This window comes from Saccopteryx bilineata, chromosome 9 (genome assembly GCF_036850765.1).
Source record: "Saccopteryx bilineata isolate mSacBil1 chromosome 9, mSacBil1_pri_phased_curated, whole genome shotgun sequence".
In the NCBI taxonomy this organism is placed as follows: Eukaryota; Metazoa; Chordata; class Mammalia; order Chiroptera; family Emballonuridae; genus Saccopteryx; species Saccopteryx bilineata.
The window spans coordinates 69,848,745-69,864,398 of record NC_089498.1 but is presented as its reverse complement, the minus strand read 5'-3'; the positions used below and the strand labels follow the sequence as shown (position 1 = coordinate 69,864,398).

The 15,654-nt window shown below is 38.7% G+C and overlaps 1 protein-coding gene across 2 annotated transcripts in view; it reads left to right on the top strand.

Annotated features, from left to right (window-relative positions):
- Positions 1-15,654, top strand: part of DNAJC12 (DnaJ heat shock protein family (Hsp40) member C12) — a 46,065-nt gene that overhangs the window by 11,264 nt on the left and 19,147 nt on the right. For both annotated transcript variants that reach the window (XM_066243570.1, XM_066243571.1), the window contains exon 3: positions 11,868-12,007. In XM_066243570.1, the coding sequence (XP_066099667.1) occupies positions 11,868-12,007 (140 nt within the window). The remainder of the gene's footprint in view (positions 1-11,867; positions 12,008-15,654) is intronic.

The window sequence follows — 15,654 nt, the reverse complement described above, 5'->3', positions numbered from 1 at the left end:
CCCCACTTTGCCCACCTCCATCAACTCTCCCACCTCCCTTTCCCTCTGGTTATCACCACACTGTTGTCTGTGTCTCTGTGTTACATATATGAGTTTTCATTTGCTCAATCCCTTCACTTTCTTTCATCCGGCCCCCAACCCCCCTTCCCTCTTAAACCTGTTAGTCTGTTCCATGTGTCTATGCCTCTGTTTCTATTTTGTTCACCAATTTATTTTGTTCATTAGATCCCACATATAAGTAAGATCATATGGTGTTTATCTTTCTGACTGGCTTATTTCACTTAGCATAATAATCTCTAGGTCCATCCATGCTCTTTCAAAAAGTAAGACTTCCTTTTTATTATGGCCAACTAGTATTCCATTGTTTAAATGTACCACAGTAAAAAAATTTTTTTTAAATTTTTTGATTGATTTTAGAGAGGATGGGAGAGAGATAAACATTGATTTGTTGTTCCACTTATTTATGCATTCATTGATCAATTCTTGTATGTGCCCTAAGTGGGGATTGAGTATGCAAACTTGGCATTTTGGAACAATGCTCCAACCAACTGAGCTACCCAATCAGGGCTACCACAGCTTTTTATCCACTCATTTACTGATGGGCTAAAAAGCTTTCGCACAGCAAAAGAAATCGCCAATAAAACAGAAAGGGAACCCACTGAATGGAAGAACATATTTGCCAATGATACATCTGTAGGGGGCTACTTTCCAAAATATATAAAGAACTTACACTACTCAACACCAAAAAAAACAACCCAGTTAAAATATGGGTAAGGACCTGAATAGACACTTATGTCCAAAGGGGACATACGGGTGGTCGATAGATATATGAAAAAATGCTCAACATCACTAATCATCAGAGAAGTGCAAATTAAAACTACAATGAGATACCACCTCCCACCAGTCAGAAAGGTGCTCATCAATAAGTCAACAAACAACAAGTGCTGGTGAGGATGTGGAGAAAAGGAAACCCTCCTTTGTTTTTGTTTTTTTGTTTGTTTGTTTCCCCATCTCAATAAATAAAACCATCATCCCTTTAGTTGGCCAAGCAAAAACCTTGTCTCCCTCTTCTTTGCATCTGGTCAATTCTAGTGATTTACCTTCCATATCTCTCTCCTCTTCCCTCCGTCCTCACAGCCTCTACAGCAGGTCACCATCATTTCAGGCTTAGATCCTTATAGCACTTCTTTAATTGCTTCACACTAGAGATAGTGGTCAATTTTTGTTTTAATTATGAAAAAAATAAATGATTTAATATATATATATGTGTGTGTGTGTGTGTGTGTGTGTATATATATATATATATATATATATATATATATGAAGAATACCAAAACAAATTCCCATGTAATGTGCCACCCAACTTAAAACTTTACCAATGTAGTTGCAGTCTCCTATGTATTCATATCCTGATTTTATCCTCAGGGTAGGTAATACTATCTTAAATTTAATTATTATGTTTGCTATATGTATATGCTATAGTTACATATATAGTATGTGTATCTGTATAATTTTTCTATAAGAAAAATATTATGATTAAGGCTTGTCTATAACTCCACATTGCACAAATGATAAAACTAAAACTCCTCTTCCTTAAAGAATATTTCCCTCCCTGGGCCCCAACAAGCCAGGGAAGAGGCTTTGGGTTAGGTCTGCACTTAGCCCCTGTCATTGTTATGGGCAAGAGTGTGTGAGTGCACAGGTGTTAAGGAGCTGTGTGTTACTCATGTTCTGATTTTGGGGAATTTAACTGCCCTTGAGTTTGGTCTGTAAAGGTAGTTACTCATGTCATCATAATGATTTTATTCCTAACTCTGATGTTTTTATCAAATGTGTGAATAAATACATAAAGATTGGTATAAAAAGAGTTTCCTTTATCTTAAAGCTCTTTATTATTTTTTTTCTAGAAATCATTAATTTATTTGATTTCTATAAACAAATCCTTTTTCAGTATAGGAAGTCATTTTTTTGTTAAATACTTAACTGTTACTTTTGCTCATTTGATTTTCCTTAAGGCATAAGTTGTTTAAGGCAGTACAAACAAATCATAAGTGCAAACATGATGGATTTGTGTCTCTGTGTAACCAGTTTAACCGCTGCCCAGACAAACTTTCCAGCACCCCGGAAGTTCCTTTTAATATCCTGTTCAAAGTCAGCACCCTTTCTGATTTGTGGATCTCTGTTGTCATTGATTTGTTTTGCCTGGTTTTGAATTTCAGTGTAAATAGAATCATACAACATGTACTCTTTTGTGTGTGGCTTCTTTTGCTTTACATTGTGGTTGTGTTATTTACTCATATTGCACATGTAGAGCAGTAGTTTGCTCTTTGTCATTAGGTTTTTCAGGTATCAACCCTCTCACGTAGTATACTACTCCCTCATATCTCCATTTTCATTTTCTTGCCACCACCATATCTACAGGTCCATGTTTTAGTCACTCAGAACTTCCTTGGTTCCATAAAATGCTCTGTTTTCTCCTCTTCAGATCTTAATACCTGCTGCTTCCTCTGCCTGGAACACCCAGAAGCCTGTGCCCATTCCTGCCCTACTTTGATTGGCTAGAATTAGGTCAATGTTCCCGTGTCAGGTCTCAGCTTAGTCATCACTTCCTCTGGGAAGTCAGGTGTGACTTCCAGGGCACTCTATATATCAGGCAGCAAACTGTGTATCAGACCATCTCCTTCTTGCCTGTTCACTTGTTAGTCAGACTGGCAGCTCAGTGAGGCAGGCTTCCTGCTTGTCTTCTTCAGAGTGGTATGTCCCAGCACCTACCACAGAGAACATCTGCTTTGTGCAAATAATTTCTTGAGTAAATAAATGAGTTCATGAACATTTCTTTAAGAGATATTAATTACTTCTCTAAACTGGAGTTAATATTAAGATAGATGTCTTAACTTAAAAATATAAACATTTGATAAACACTTAAAAACAACTACCAGTCCCAGGTTATTTATTTATTTATTTTCTTGAGAGAAAGATACAGGAATGGAGAGAGACAAGAAGCATCAACTCATAGTTGTGTCACTTCAGTTGTTCATTGATTGCTTTTCATACTTGACAGGGTTGGGGACTCCAGCTGAGCCAGTGACCCCTAACTAAAGCCAGTGACCTTTGGACTCAAGCCAGCAACCTTGGGATTATATCAATGATCCCATGTTCAAGCTGGCAAGCCCATGCTCAAGCCAGTGACCTGGGTTTCGACCTGGGTCCTCAGCGTCCCAAGTTGATGCTCTATCCACTGTGCCACTGCCAATCAGGCCCCAGGTTATTCTTTAACTGGGTATTGTCACCCAATGCAATGTAGCTTTGATTTGTTTCTCTGTCCTTGGCAAACAATTTCTACTTGGGATATATGATGAATCACTGTGCAATCATTGCCATTTCTAGTTGCCATAGTGATGAGAGTTTTCACATACTGGCAACCTCAAGGCTTCTTGTTCAGACAAACACTGGACTGTGTAGATATTGTTTAAAATGAAAAGGTACACAGATGTCAACATCTTCCCTGTCGGTCTTGCTGTTGATAGATGATTCAACCTTTGGGTAAAAATTGTTTTCAAAACTGTTTAAACATCTATTTACTCAATTTGAATGAATAAGACTTTTGTGAAAATTTAACTTTTTCTTTACATACTGGAAAAAGAGGGTTACTGATGAAAAATATTTTAAAATGTTAAAAATTCACTCAGATACTGGATTTTAGGTTGACGGAAATCCAGAATACATTAGAAAGATTTTGAAATGAATTTCATTAAAGTGAAAAACTAGCCTATAGAGCAACTGCAGGTAGGAGAAATAAAACCCATTAACATATACTTTTTGGTTCACTAAATGTAGTCTCAGGCTTTGTCATTGAAATTATTAATTTGGCCTGACCAGGCGGTGGTGCAGTGGATAGAGCGTCGGACTGGGATACGGAGGACCCAGGTTCGAGACCCCAAGGTCACCAGCTTGAGTGTGGGCTCATCTGGTTTGAGCAAAAAGCTCACCAGCTTGGACCCAAGGTCACTGGCTCCAGCAAGGGGTTACTTGGTCTGCTGAAGGCCTGCGGTCAAGGCACATGTGAGAAAGCAATCAATGAACAATTAAGGTGTCTCAATGTGCAACGAGAAACTAATGATTGATTCTTCTCATCTCTCTGTTCCTGTCTGTCTGTCCCTGTCTATGCCTCTCTCTGACTCTCTGTCTCTGAAAAAAAAAAAAGAAATTACTAATTTGTTAGCATGATGGAGTAGAAAAGTGGTAGTCAACCTGGTCCCTACCGCCCACTAGTGGGCGTTCCAGCTTTTATGGTGGGCGATAGTGGAGCAACCAAAGTATAAATAAAAAGATAGATTTAACTATAGTAAGTTGTTTTATAAAGATTTATTCTGCCAAACAGTGAAAATCCGACATAAAGTACTTGGCAAGTAATTATTATTATATACTTAAACTTGCTGTAACTCTGCTTTATAAATTTTATAAAGTAAAGTTACTTCCCTACTTTATAAATCACCATTACTGTGGAACTGGTGGGTGGTTAGAAAATTTTACTACTAACGGAGATACAAAAGTGGGCGGTAGGTTTAAAAAGGTTGACTACCCCTGGAGTAGAAGATATGAACATGAGTTTGTGGGTCTGGATTGTTCTAGCTCCCACTTCCAAGCTATCTGACTGTGGACAACTTCTCTGAGCCTCAGCATTTTCACAGGTAAATAGGTAGAGTAATAGTATATTACTTCATGCGTCTGTTGTGAAGATTAAATGAGGTGCCCTATACGCGAATAGTTCAATGAATTTTGGCAATTATGATTCAGTGGACTTTCTCTTGCTTTAATTGCGACACTCCAAGATAAAAATTTAACAAAATGGGATAGTTTTCTTTTGTAAGTAACCATTTAGAGCTTTCTTGTTTTCATTTTAAAACATTCGAAACCGAAGGCTCTTGGAAATCCCTTCTCCTCTCTGGGTATGGGTGATGGAGGCAGGACAGGTTGTACTGTAGAAATTGTGTCACTGAACACAAAAGAACTTGGCTGCTGTTCATGCCAATCCCGTGCATGTGCAGGACTAACTGTTTTGGGTCAATGCTTTAAAACTTCTCTTTGACCCTGAAGCAAGGGGTCAAAGGTCTTGTGAAATAAGACTTTTGTTATTGATTTGTGGGCTTCAAAGAGATACGGATATTTGAAGGGCAGCTGTTTGTCCCATGCTGATACCTTTGAATGTTTCAATGTTTTTCTAATTCAAAAATTCATTATTGCTTCTTTCCTTCAGAATAAAAATAACATATAGTAATAAATAATGTTGAAAGTGGGAGTCTGTTCTTATCTCTCTCTGCCAGAGAACCACTAACAGCTGGTATATTTTTCTTCAGAGTTTTTTCAAAGCTGATATTACATTATTATTATTTCTCAAGTAATTGTAAGTGTTGTGCATTTAAAATATGGCTATAATAATACAAATTCTATTGTGAAATATGAATTTAAAAGAACCTATGTGTTCTCAAAGTCGACCTAGGAGTGAAGTAAGAGAGTGTCTGTCTCTCAAAGGTTCCAGCATCATTTGCTGGTATAAGCTTACAAAATGAGATCTCTCTTCCCAGAACAGGCAAATATTTATCTTGTGTGATTCATTTGATTAGCTGATATATTAAAGGAGAAATATAAACCCAAACTCGTTTTTATTAAATGTGAGGAGGAGGATGGAATAAAGAAAAGGCCACCTAACAGGAAAGATAAGGACTCTTTTGCTTTCTGCTTATCAATTGTCATTAAGGGATTGACCTCAGAATAATTCCAGGCAGGCTTCTTTTGTTCTGGAAACTGGAAAACAGGCCAGCGGTAATGTGCAAAGAGAAGGTGACTCATAGATAAATATGTAAATTTTTACAGCTCCTACTCTAGTAATAACTGGCATGTGCATCTGTGGTGATAATTTAATGACCTTTTTTTTTTTTCCTGTTGGAAAAACTGACATCTCCTTTATATAGAGATTTATGTTGGCATCAGCAACAGGAAGAATTGCTCACTGGAACCAGCTGATATGACAAGATGCTTTTCATTTGTTTCTTTATTTTCCTGTAGCTTTTAATGACCTCATCTTTAGGTTCTTCCCTTTAACCTGTTAATTGCTACTACCTCCTGTGGTAGTATTAAATAGGTAATGGCCTGTTGGGCATCTGTGCTGTCCAACAGTGGAGCAAGGTCCTGGAGGTGCTCTCTGTGACAGGCTGTATCTCTGGTTGCTAGGGGAATACTTCAAGTGTTGTGTTTGGGGGACTGGTGTCAGGAAGATCAGCTCGTTAGCAGTGGGGTACACAGAAGTATTTCAGTATTTTCACAATAGGTATAGAGGTAAAGTTAGTATTGACTGCACATTTGCCTTAACACCTGTTATAGAGGATTTTGACTACTCTTCATGAGATATTTTTAAGGCCTATTGTTGGGCAGATAAAATGTATTATGCTCACTTTGTTAAAGATGGCGCTGCCCATGTGAGGCCATCGCCCAGGTGATATTAATGTGTGTTGAGAATCCTTGTAGCCTGGGGCTTAGTTTTGGGATTAAGCCTTTCCCACCCTTTTTGATGTGGGGTGGTACAATCCAATCATGCCTCAGAGAAGTGACTTTGTATTAGAGACTTCCCTATTTTGTATATTGGATTAAAGGTTTTGAATCTACACTATAAAATGGGGGCAGAACAGGAGCTTGCTCTCTTGGTTCCTGGGATGATTAGCATGAGAGCGGAGGAGAGCAGAGCAGAGAGCAGAAAGAGGCCATGTGGCCAGGAGAAGCAGCAAAGATGGCAGAGTATTGAGTGAGAGGCCAGTTTGTGTAGTGTTTGTATCTGGGATAAGGAAGGAGATGGGGAACTAAGGAGAATAAGGTTGGTGAGCTAGAAACCTTTGATTCTAGGAAACTAGGTTAAGTCAGTAGCTTTGTGAGCACTGAATGTGAGTGGGTTTTGGAGCCCAGTGTGTGTTTTTACTTGCCCGTCGGGTGCAAGCTAGAATTAAAGAAGATGGCCTATCAGTTTTTGGCTCCATTGTTTCTTTACCAACTGTCCGAATCCAATGCGAACCTGCATGGGCCAGTGGCCCTGGCCGTGACTACTGGCTTTACACCTATCAGGATACTTTAAATTATTTTCTACAATGATACTATTAAAATGTTCCTAATTCACAAAATATTATAAGGATATGTGAGGGGTTTTTGGTGTTTAAAGCTCAGGGAATAGCACTATTTGATTATTTTTATGTTCACACTCAAAATAGGAGGCTCTTGCTCATTCATTCAGTACACAAATACTTTCTGAGCACTTGCTATACTGCACCAATGTAAGAGGTGCAGCAGAGAACAAAAGAAAGAAAGTCTCTGTTCCCATAGAGTATGTATTCTGGTAGAGGAGACAGATCACAAACAAATAACTACACAACGTCAGGGGATAAGAACTATAAAGAAAAGTAAACAGGTTAAGGGAGATAAAAGAATTGGGCTGATGGGGTGAGCAGCTATCTTATATAGCATGGTCAGAAAAGACTCCATTGACAAGACGACATCTGAGCTGCCATCTGAAGGAAGTAACATGTGAAGTGCCGGGGTATACCATATTTTTTGCTCCATAAGACACACCTGACCATAAGACTCACCTAGGGTTTTAAGGAGGAAAATAAGAAAAAAAAATATACTGAACCAAATGGTGTGTTAAAATATTTAATAAAATATACCACAATAATATTTCAACAATGTAAGTTCAACAGCAGTATTAACAACCATTAGCAGTGTTATTAACAAATGAGAAGAGACTTTAATGTTCAAATACTCTTCCAGTTGTCCAGGACCCCACAGCAGCTTAACAGAAAGAGAGAAAGAAAGAAAGAAAGAAAGAAAGAAAGAAAGAAAGAAAGAAAGAAAGAAAGAAAGAAAGAAAGAAAGAAAGGAAGGAAGGAAGGGAGGAAAGAAGGAAGGAAGGAAGGAGGAAGAAAGGAAGGAAGGAAGGAAGGAAGGAAGGAAGGAGGAAGAAAGGAAGGAAGGAAGGAAGGAAGGAAGGAAGGAAGGAAGGAAGGAAGGAAGAAAGAAAGAAAGAAAGAAAGATGAAAGAAAAAAGAACATTTGCTCCATAAGATGCACGGGCATTTCCCCCTCCACTTTTGGGGAAAAAAGTGCATCTTATGGAGCAAAAAATATGGTAAATGTTGGTGGAAAGGACAGAAGACTGCAAGTGCCAAGGCCACAAGGGTGTAGTAGTGCTATCAGACTGAACATCTGAACCAGCTCAATGTGAAAATGCAAGGCGTTGGAAATACAGTCTTATCCTTTCAACAAGCAGTGTTTGCATTTGAAAACAAGCTGGAACTCTTCATTGCTGACATTGAAACAGGTCGTTTACTACACTTTGAAAAACTGGGAGAGTTTAAAGATGCATGCACAGCAAGTTACCCTGATCAACATCTTGATCTCCAGCAGCTAGCAGGCTTCACATCTAATCTCCTGCAGTCATTCAAAGCGCGCTTTGGAGAATTTTGTGAGCGCACTCATCTTTTTAAGTTCATCACCCAACCACATGAGTGTGCAGTGGACAGCGCCGACCTGAGTTACATCCCCAGTGTCTCCATCAGAGATTTTGAGCCACAAGCTGCTGACCTGAAGGCCTCAGACATGTGGGTGAATAAGTTCAAGTCACTGAATGAAGATTTGGAAAGACTTGCACAACAGCAAGCAGAGTTGGCGAGCAAACACAAGTGGGGAGAAATGAAAAAACTTCAACCCACGGACCAGCTGATTGTCAAAACTTAGAACGCGCTTCCCGTCACATACTACACACTGCAGCGTGTGAGTATTGATGTACTGACAATGTTTGGCTCTACATATGCATATGAGTAATCTTTCTCACATCTAAAGAACGTTAAGACCAAACTACGATCACGTTTAACAGATGGAAGTCTCAACGCCTGCATGAAGCTTAACCTCACCACGTATCAACCAGACTACAAAGCCATCAGCAAAACCATGCAGCACCAGAAGTTGCATTAATGGTAAGAAGTACTTTATTCATCATTGGTTAGCAACAGCAGAACAACATTATTAAAAAGAATTCAGAGACTTATTGTACTTTAAAAGTGTTGGTCTTACATAAAATGCACACATTTACTTATATTTAGTGTTAAACATATTGTATGGCTCTCATGGAATTACATTTTAAAATATGTGGCGTTCATGGCTCTCTCAGCCGAAAAGGTTCCCAACCCCCGGTTTAGGGTAATAAATGGTAATGGGCAAAGACTTGATTTGTGGGTGTGAACAGACAATACAGTGTACAGAGATGTGCTGTAGAATTGGGCACTAAAATCTGCTTAATTATGTTAACCAGTGTCATTCCAATAAAATTTAAAACAACCTTATGTTGAATCTGTAGATCAGTTTGGGGAGTATTAATATCTTTGCAATATTTGGTCTTCTGATCCATGAACATGGATATCTTTCTAAATGTTTGGTGATTTAATTTCTTTCAACAGTGGTTTATAATTTTCATTGTCTAAGTTTTATACTTTTTTTGTTAACATTTTTCCTAAGTAGTTTATTCCTTTCCTTTTTAATATTTTATTCATTTTGATGCTACTGTACATGGAATTATTTTCTTAATTTCATTCTCAGATTGCTCATTGCTAATATATAGAAACAATTGATTTTCCTATATTGATCCTCTATCCTGCTCTATAGAAAGGTTTAACTTCACTGAGGAGCAGAAGTGAAGTTAACTTGACTCAGGAGCAGAAATGAAGTTGGAAGTGTTTTTAACAGGGCCATGAAAGGTTTCTATTGTATACCACTGGTCAATAGATCAGTGACCAAGCTACCAATTATCAACCATCTACCATGTTATTTCCTGTGCTTAAAAGCTCCCAATAGCTTCTTGTTGCTCTTACGGCAAAAACAGAGCAAGATCCTCAGCCTGACCTCTGAGGTCCCTAATACTGGGTCCTGGCTTACACAACAGCCCCAGCCCTTATTGTTCTCTTCCTGGCCCTGTGTCTTCCAGCCACCCTAGAATTCTCTACTTCCTCTAAATTGCCATGCCATAGGTATTTTTATTTATAATGTTCCTCTGGTTTGGTCACTACCATCCCTGACGACTACTGTTAGAAAAGGTAGTTTTCCAACCAAAAAGCCCGTCAATAGATGACTGGATAAAGAAGATGTGGCACATATACACTATGGAATACTACTCAGCCATAAGAAATGATGACATCAGAACATTTACAGCAAAATGGTGGGATCTTGATAACATGATACGAAGCGAAATAAGTAAATCAGAAAAAACCAGGAACTGCATTATTCCATACATAGGTGGGACATAAAAGTGAAACTGAGAGACATTGATAAGGGTGTGGTGATTACGGGGGGGAGGGGGGAATGGGAGAGGGAAAGGGGGAGGGGGAGGGGCACAGAGAGAACAAGATAGAGGGTGACGGAGGACAATCTGACTTTGGGTGATGGGTATGCAACATGATTGAACGACAAGATACCCTGGACTTGTTATCTTTGAATATTTGTATCCTGATTTATTGATGTCACCCCATTAAAAAAAATAAAATTATTTAAAAAAAAAAAAAAAAAAAAGGTAGTTTTCTTATGGCTGAGTTGTATTCCATAGTGTATATGTGCCACATCTTCTTTATCCAGTCATCTATTGACGGGCTTTTTGGTTGTTTCCATGTCCTGGCCACTGTGAACAATGCTGCAATGAACATGGGGCTGCATGTGTCTTTACGAATCAATGTTTCTGAGTTTTGGGGGTATATACCCAGTAGAGGTATTGCTGGGTCATAAGGTAGTTCTATTTTCAGTTTTTTGAGGAACCACCATACTTTCTTCCATAATGGTTGTACTACTTTACATTCCCACCAACAGTGGATGAGGGTTCCTTTTTCTCCACAACCTCTCCAACATTTGCTATTACCTGTCTTGTTAATAATAGCTAATCTAACAGGTGTGGGGCGGTATCTCATTGCAGTTTTGATTTGCATTTCTCTAATAACTAAAGAAGATGAGCATCTTTTCATATATCTGTTGGCCATTTGTATTTCTTCCTGGGAGAAGTGTCTGTTCATATCCTCTTCCCATTTTTTTTATAAGAAATGATGACATCGGATCATTTATAGCAAAATGGTGGGATCTTGACAACATTATACGGAGTGAAATAAGTAAATCAGAAAAAAACAGGAACTGCATTATTCCATACGTAGATGGGACATAAAAGTGAGACCAAGAGACATTGATAAGAGTGTGGTGGTTACGGGGGGAGGGGGGAGAGGGAGAGAGAAGAGGAAGGGGGAGGGGCACAAAGAAAACTAGATAGAAGGTGACAGAGGACAATCTGACTTTGGGTGATGGGTATGCAACATAATTAAACAACAAGATAACCTGAACATGTTATCTTTGAATATATGTATCTTGATTTACTGATGTCACCCCATTAAAAATAAATAAATAAATATAAAAAAAGGGGGGGGGAGAAAAGGTAGTTTTCTTCCTAGTAGACAAAATTATAATTTTTTCGATGTTTATAAATGTCTATTGTACTAAAGAGGTCATGTTCATTGTTCACACCTGTGTCATCAGTACTTGGAACAGCACCTGGTACATTACTGGATCTCAGTAGGGGAGTGGATAAATTGTGAGCTAAGCACTTTACCTACACAATCTCACTTGTCCTTATGATAGACTTTACAAAGGAGGAAACTAAGTTTGAGGCGGTGAGCTAACCCAAGGTCACACAGCTACTAAGTAGCAGAGACGTAATCCAGTGAGATCAGTCTAAATGTTTAAGAGTTTAAAATAACTCTTCCAAAAGAGACGTACTCATTTTTTCATTTGTTTTCCAGTGGAGACTTTTCAGAAGCTGCAGAAGGCAAAGGAGATTCTGACTAACGAAGAAAGTCGAGCCCGCTATGACCACTGGCGAAGGAGCCAGATGTCGATGCCATTTCAGCAGTGGGAAGCTTTGAGTGACTCAGTGAAAACAGTAGGTTTCTCTCTGGGATGAAGTGAATATATGAAGCTCAGGCTTCCCAGTGGTTAGACCAAAACATAGTAGCTTAGAGACATTAGGGAATTAGAAGGAGAAGGCCAAGAAGGTGATAGGATGTGGATGAAACTCAGTCAATGTCTACGAAATCCTGTGAAGGGAAATTTGGTAGGTTAGTGTCAGAAGAGCCCGTGATATCCTTGTGAGTCTATTTGGCTGCTTGATTTATTATATATGCTCCCCATCATCATTTACTGTATTATGCATTCTGATAACTGTGCTTCTGAAGTTGCTCGTATAATACTGCTGAATTTTGAACAATTGCAAATTAAGCTCCTCTATCTTTTTAGTTCATATCAGCCTGTTCTTTGTCAAGGCTTAGAAACTCCATAAATAAACAGGGTCTGATTCATCAAAGAAAGCTATAAATTATTTGTAAATTATTTCTGTTTTAAATTCTGATTAAAGAATTATTGAATCAATTCAGAGGGGCCTTAAACTATTGTGTTATCTTTCTTTATGCCATCAGAAAAACCTAAATATCAAAATAATCACTATACTTACTGTGTTATATGTTTATTTTATTTTTACATTGGCCTTTATATATTATAAACCTTTTAAATGCAATTTTAAAGGTTTTTACATTCTGAGGCATGACTTACCATCCAGCTTTTTTTTCACAGGGACACTTCTCTATGACACGAGACTAACAATATGGAAGTTACCATATAGCAAGTCTTCTGGGACACTTTTTAGAATTAGTCTACAAAATGATTCACATCTTTTTTTTAAAATTGAATTTATTGGGGTGACAGTAGTTAAAAAAGTTATATAGGTTTTAAGTGTACAACTCGATAACACATCATCTGTATATTATACTGTGTGCTCACCACCCACTCAAGTCTCCTTCCACCACCATTTACCCCCTTTCCTCTCTTCCACCTCCCCCAGCCCCCTTTCCCCTGGCAGGCACCATGCTGTTGTCTGGATTCACATCTTTTAAATTATAACCCATCAGAATTACCTTTAAATTTCCTTCTTAATAGTTCTATCTTAAGAAAACTTGAACAATTTTTTTTTTTTTTTTTGTATTTTTCTGAAGCTGGAAACGGGGAGAGACAGTCAGACAGACTCCCGCATGTGCCGGACCGGGATCCACCCGGCACGCCCACCAGGGGCGATGCTCTGCCCACCAGGGGGCGACGCTCTGCCCCTCCGGGGGCGTCGCTCTGCCGCGACCAGAGCCACTCTAGCGCCTGGGGCAGAGGCCAAGGAGCCATCCCCAGCGCCCGGGCCATCTCTGCTCCAATGGAGCCTTGGCTGCGGGAGGGGAAGAGAGAGACAGAGAGGAAGGAGGGGGGGGGGTGGAGAAGCAAATGGGCGCTTCTCCTATGTGCCCTGGCCGGGAATCGAACCCGGGACCTCTGCACGCCAGGTCGACGCTCTACCACTGAGCCAACCGGCCAGGGCTAATAGTTCTATCTTAAGAAAACTTGAACAAATTGTTTTTTATTGATAAAAGATCTGTAATAATCAGGAAGGCTCTTTGAAGAAATCAGGAAGAACAATGCAAAATTCTCAAAATATATAGTTAAAGTCACTCTGCATAAAATATAAACTTTTCTTCAGCTCATTTTGGAATGCGTGTTTATTCATATGATTTAAGTGAGTTAATTATTTATAAAGAACTAACTACATGATTATTGAATATACAGAGTGGGGCAAAAGTAGGTTTACAGTTGCTTGTATGGAAAATAATAAAATAATGAATAATAATACAAGAATAAATTCTGTTTCACATACTCATAACTGTAAACCTACTTTAGCCCCACACTCTATGTCCAGAATAACTAGGGAGAATATTTTTAAAATAGTGACTTAATGTCACATACTTAAGCATAAGATTTTTTCCTTTTACATTGTGTATACCCAAAAGGACTTATTGGCATTGATTAAATAAATATTGTTCTACCATCTCTACATGATCATATTTCTATTTCTGCTGTGTGTGACACTATACCTGCAACTGAATTAGTGACCCTTGCTCTTCTAATGCCTTTTGATTTACAGTTCACAGTTTTGATGATCCACTGAACTCTGTTACTTAATTTTAATCATTAATATCAAGTTAGCTGTGGATTAAAAAAAAAACAAAACTCTCCTCTAAATCCTTGCTTTAATTTATATTGCTGATGTCTTTCCATTAAATACTAATTTCCTGTCTCCAAACACATCATTTCTGCTTTGAATTTAGCTTAACTAGGAACCGGTTGAGCTCTTACAATAATTACATTTTAGATCTTACTGGCTACATCATTTATCTTGTCAGCAAAATTGAAGTATATAGTATGCTGGGCTAGCATTTGGTTTTGGAGTTATTCTTATTTTATGGTACAAAAATGATGAGATGCACATCTTTCTGCTTTGTAATGGTTTTTTTCTTGCATTGTCTTCTTTGTTTGGCCATACCTTTTTGCTTCCAACTTGTTTTTCTTTCTCTTCGTCAGTGGATTTTGAATCCTGTATGCCCGGTTGCAGGTGTTTTGTACCTCATTCGTTAGACTTTCTGTGTATTTCCTTTCATTCTTTTCTGTCCTTATCCTCATAGTGACTTCTGCATGTAAAATCTTTAACTCTCTCTGTAACATTTTAATTGTTGCTTTCTGTATTGGTACATTTCATTTGTTCAGCCTTCCATATTCATTGCTGCATAAAAATTAATGATTGTTATACCTAGTATTGTTCATCACCTAATAGATTGTCTATCCTTATGTAGCTAAACATTGCCATTGGGGTGTTTGGATTAGGTATATATATTACTAATGCCATTCTGATAATAAAATGGTTATAACTTAAGGTGGGTGACATTTATCTAAAACACATTTGCGTGTTTGATTGCTCTATACACAGAGTGTTAAATCGCATAAATTCTATCTTTTACATCATCAACTTTGTGTTTATGCTTCTTTATTTAAGTAGTATAATACTTCTTGAAGGAAAAGCATTGGGAGGGAGCAACATCAGTCCCAATAGCTTCAAGGCAGGACAAATCACAGTGCATTTTTGCAGCATCACATATAGGTTTGCATTTCAGGAATCTCCTCTGGGAGGATTCCTCAAATGACACATTTCCTTCCTTCCTTCCTTCCTTCCTTCCTTCCTTCCTTCCTTCCTTCCTTCCTTCCTTCCTTCCTTCCTTCTCTTTCTCTCTCTCTTTCTTTCTTTTTTTCTTTGTTTCTCTCTCTCTCTCTCTCTCCCTCCTTCCCTCCCTCCCTCCCTCCCTTTCTCCCTTCTTCCTTCCTCTCTTTTTTTTTTTTTTAGCGTGAGAGAGAGACAGACAGGAGGGGAGACAGATGAGAAGCAAGCAACTCATAGCTGTGTCACATTAGTTGTTCATTGATTGCTTTCTCATATATGCCTTGACCAGGGGGCTCCAGCTGAGCCAGTGACCCCTTGCTCAAACCAGCAACATTGGCTTAAGCCAACGAGCTTTGGGCTCAAGCCAGCGACCGTAGGATCATGTTGATGATCCCACACTCAAGCAGGCAACCCCGTGGTCAAGCTGGTGAGCCTGTGCTTAAGCTGGATAAGCCCACGCTTAAGCTGATGACATCAAGGTTTTGAACCTGGGACCTCAGCGCCCC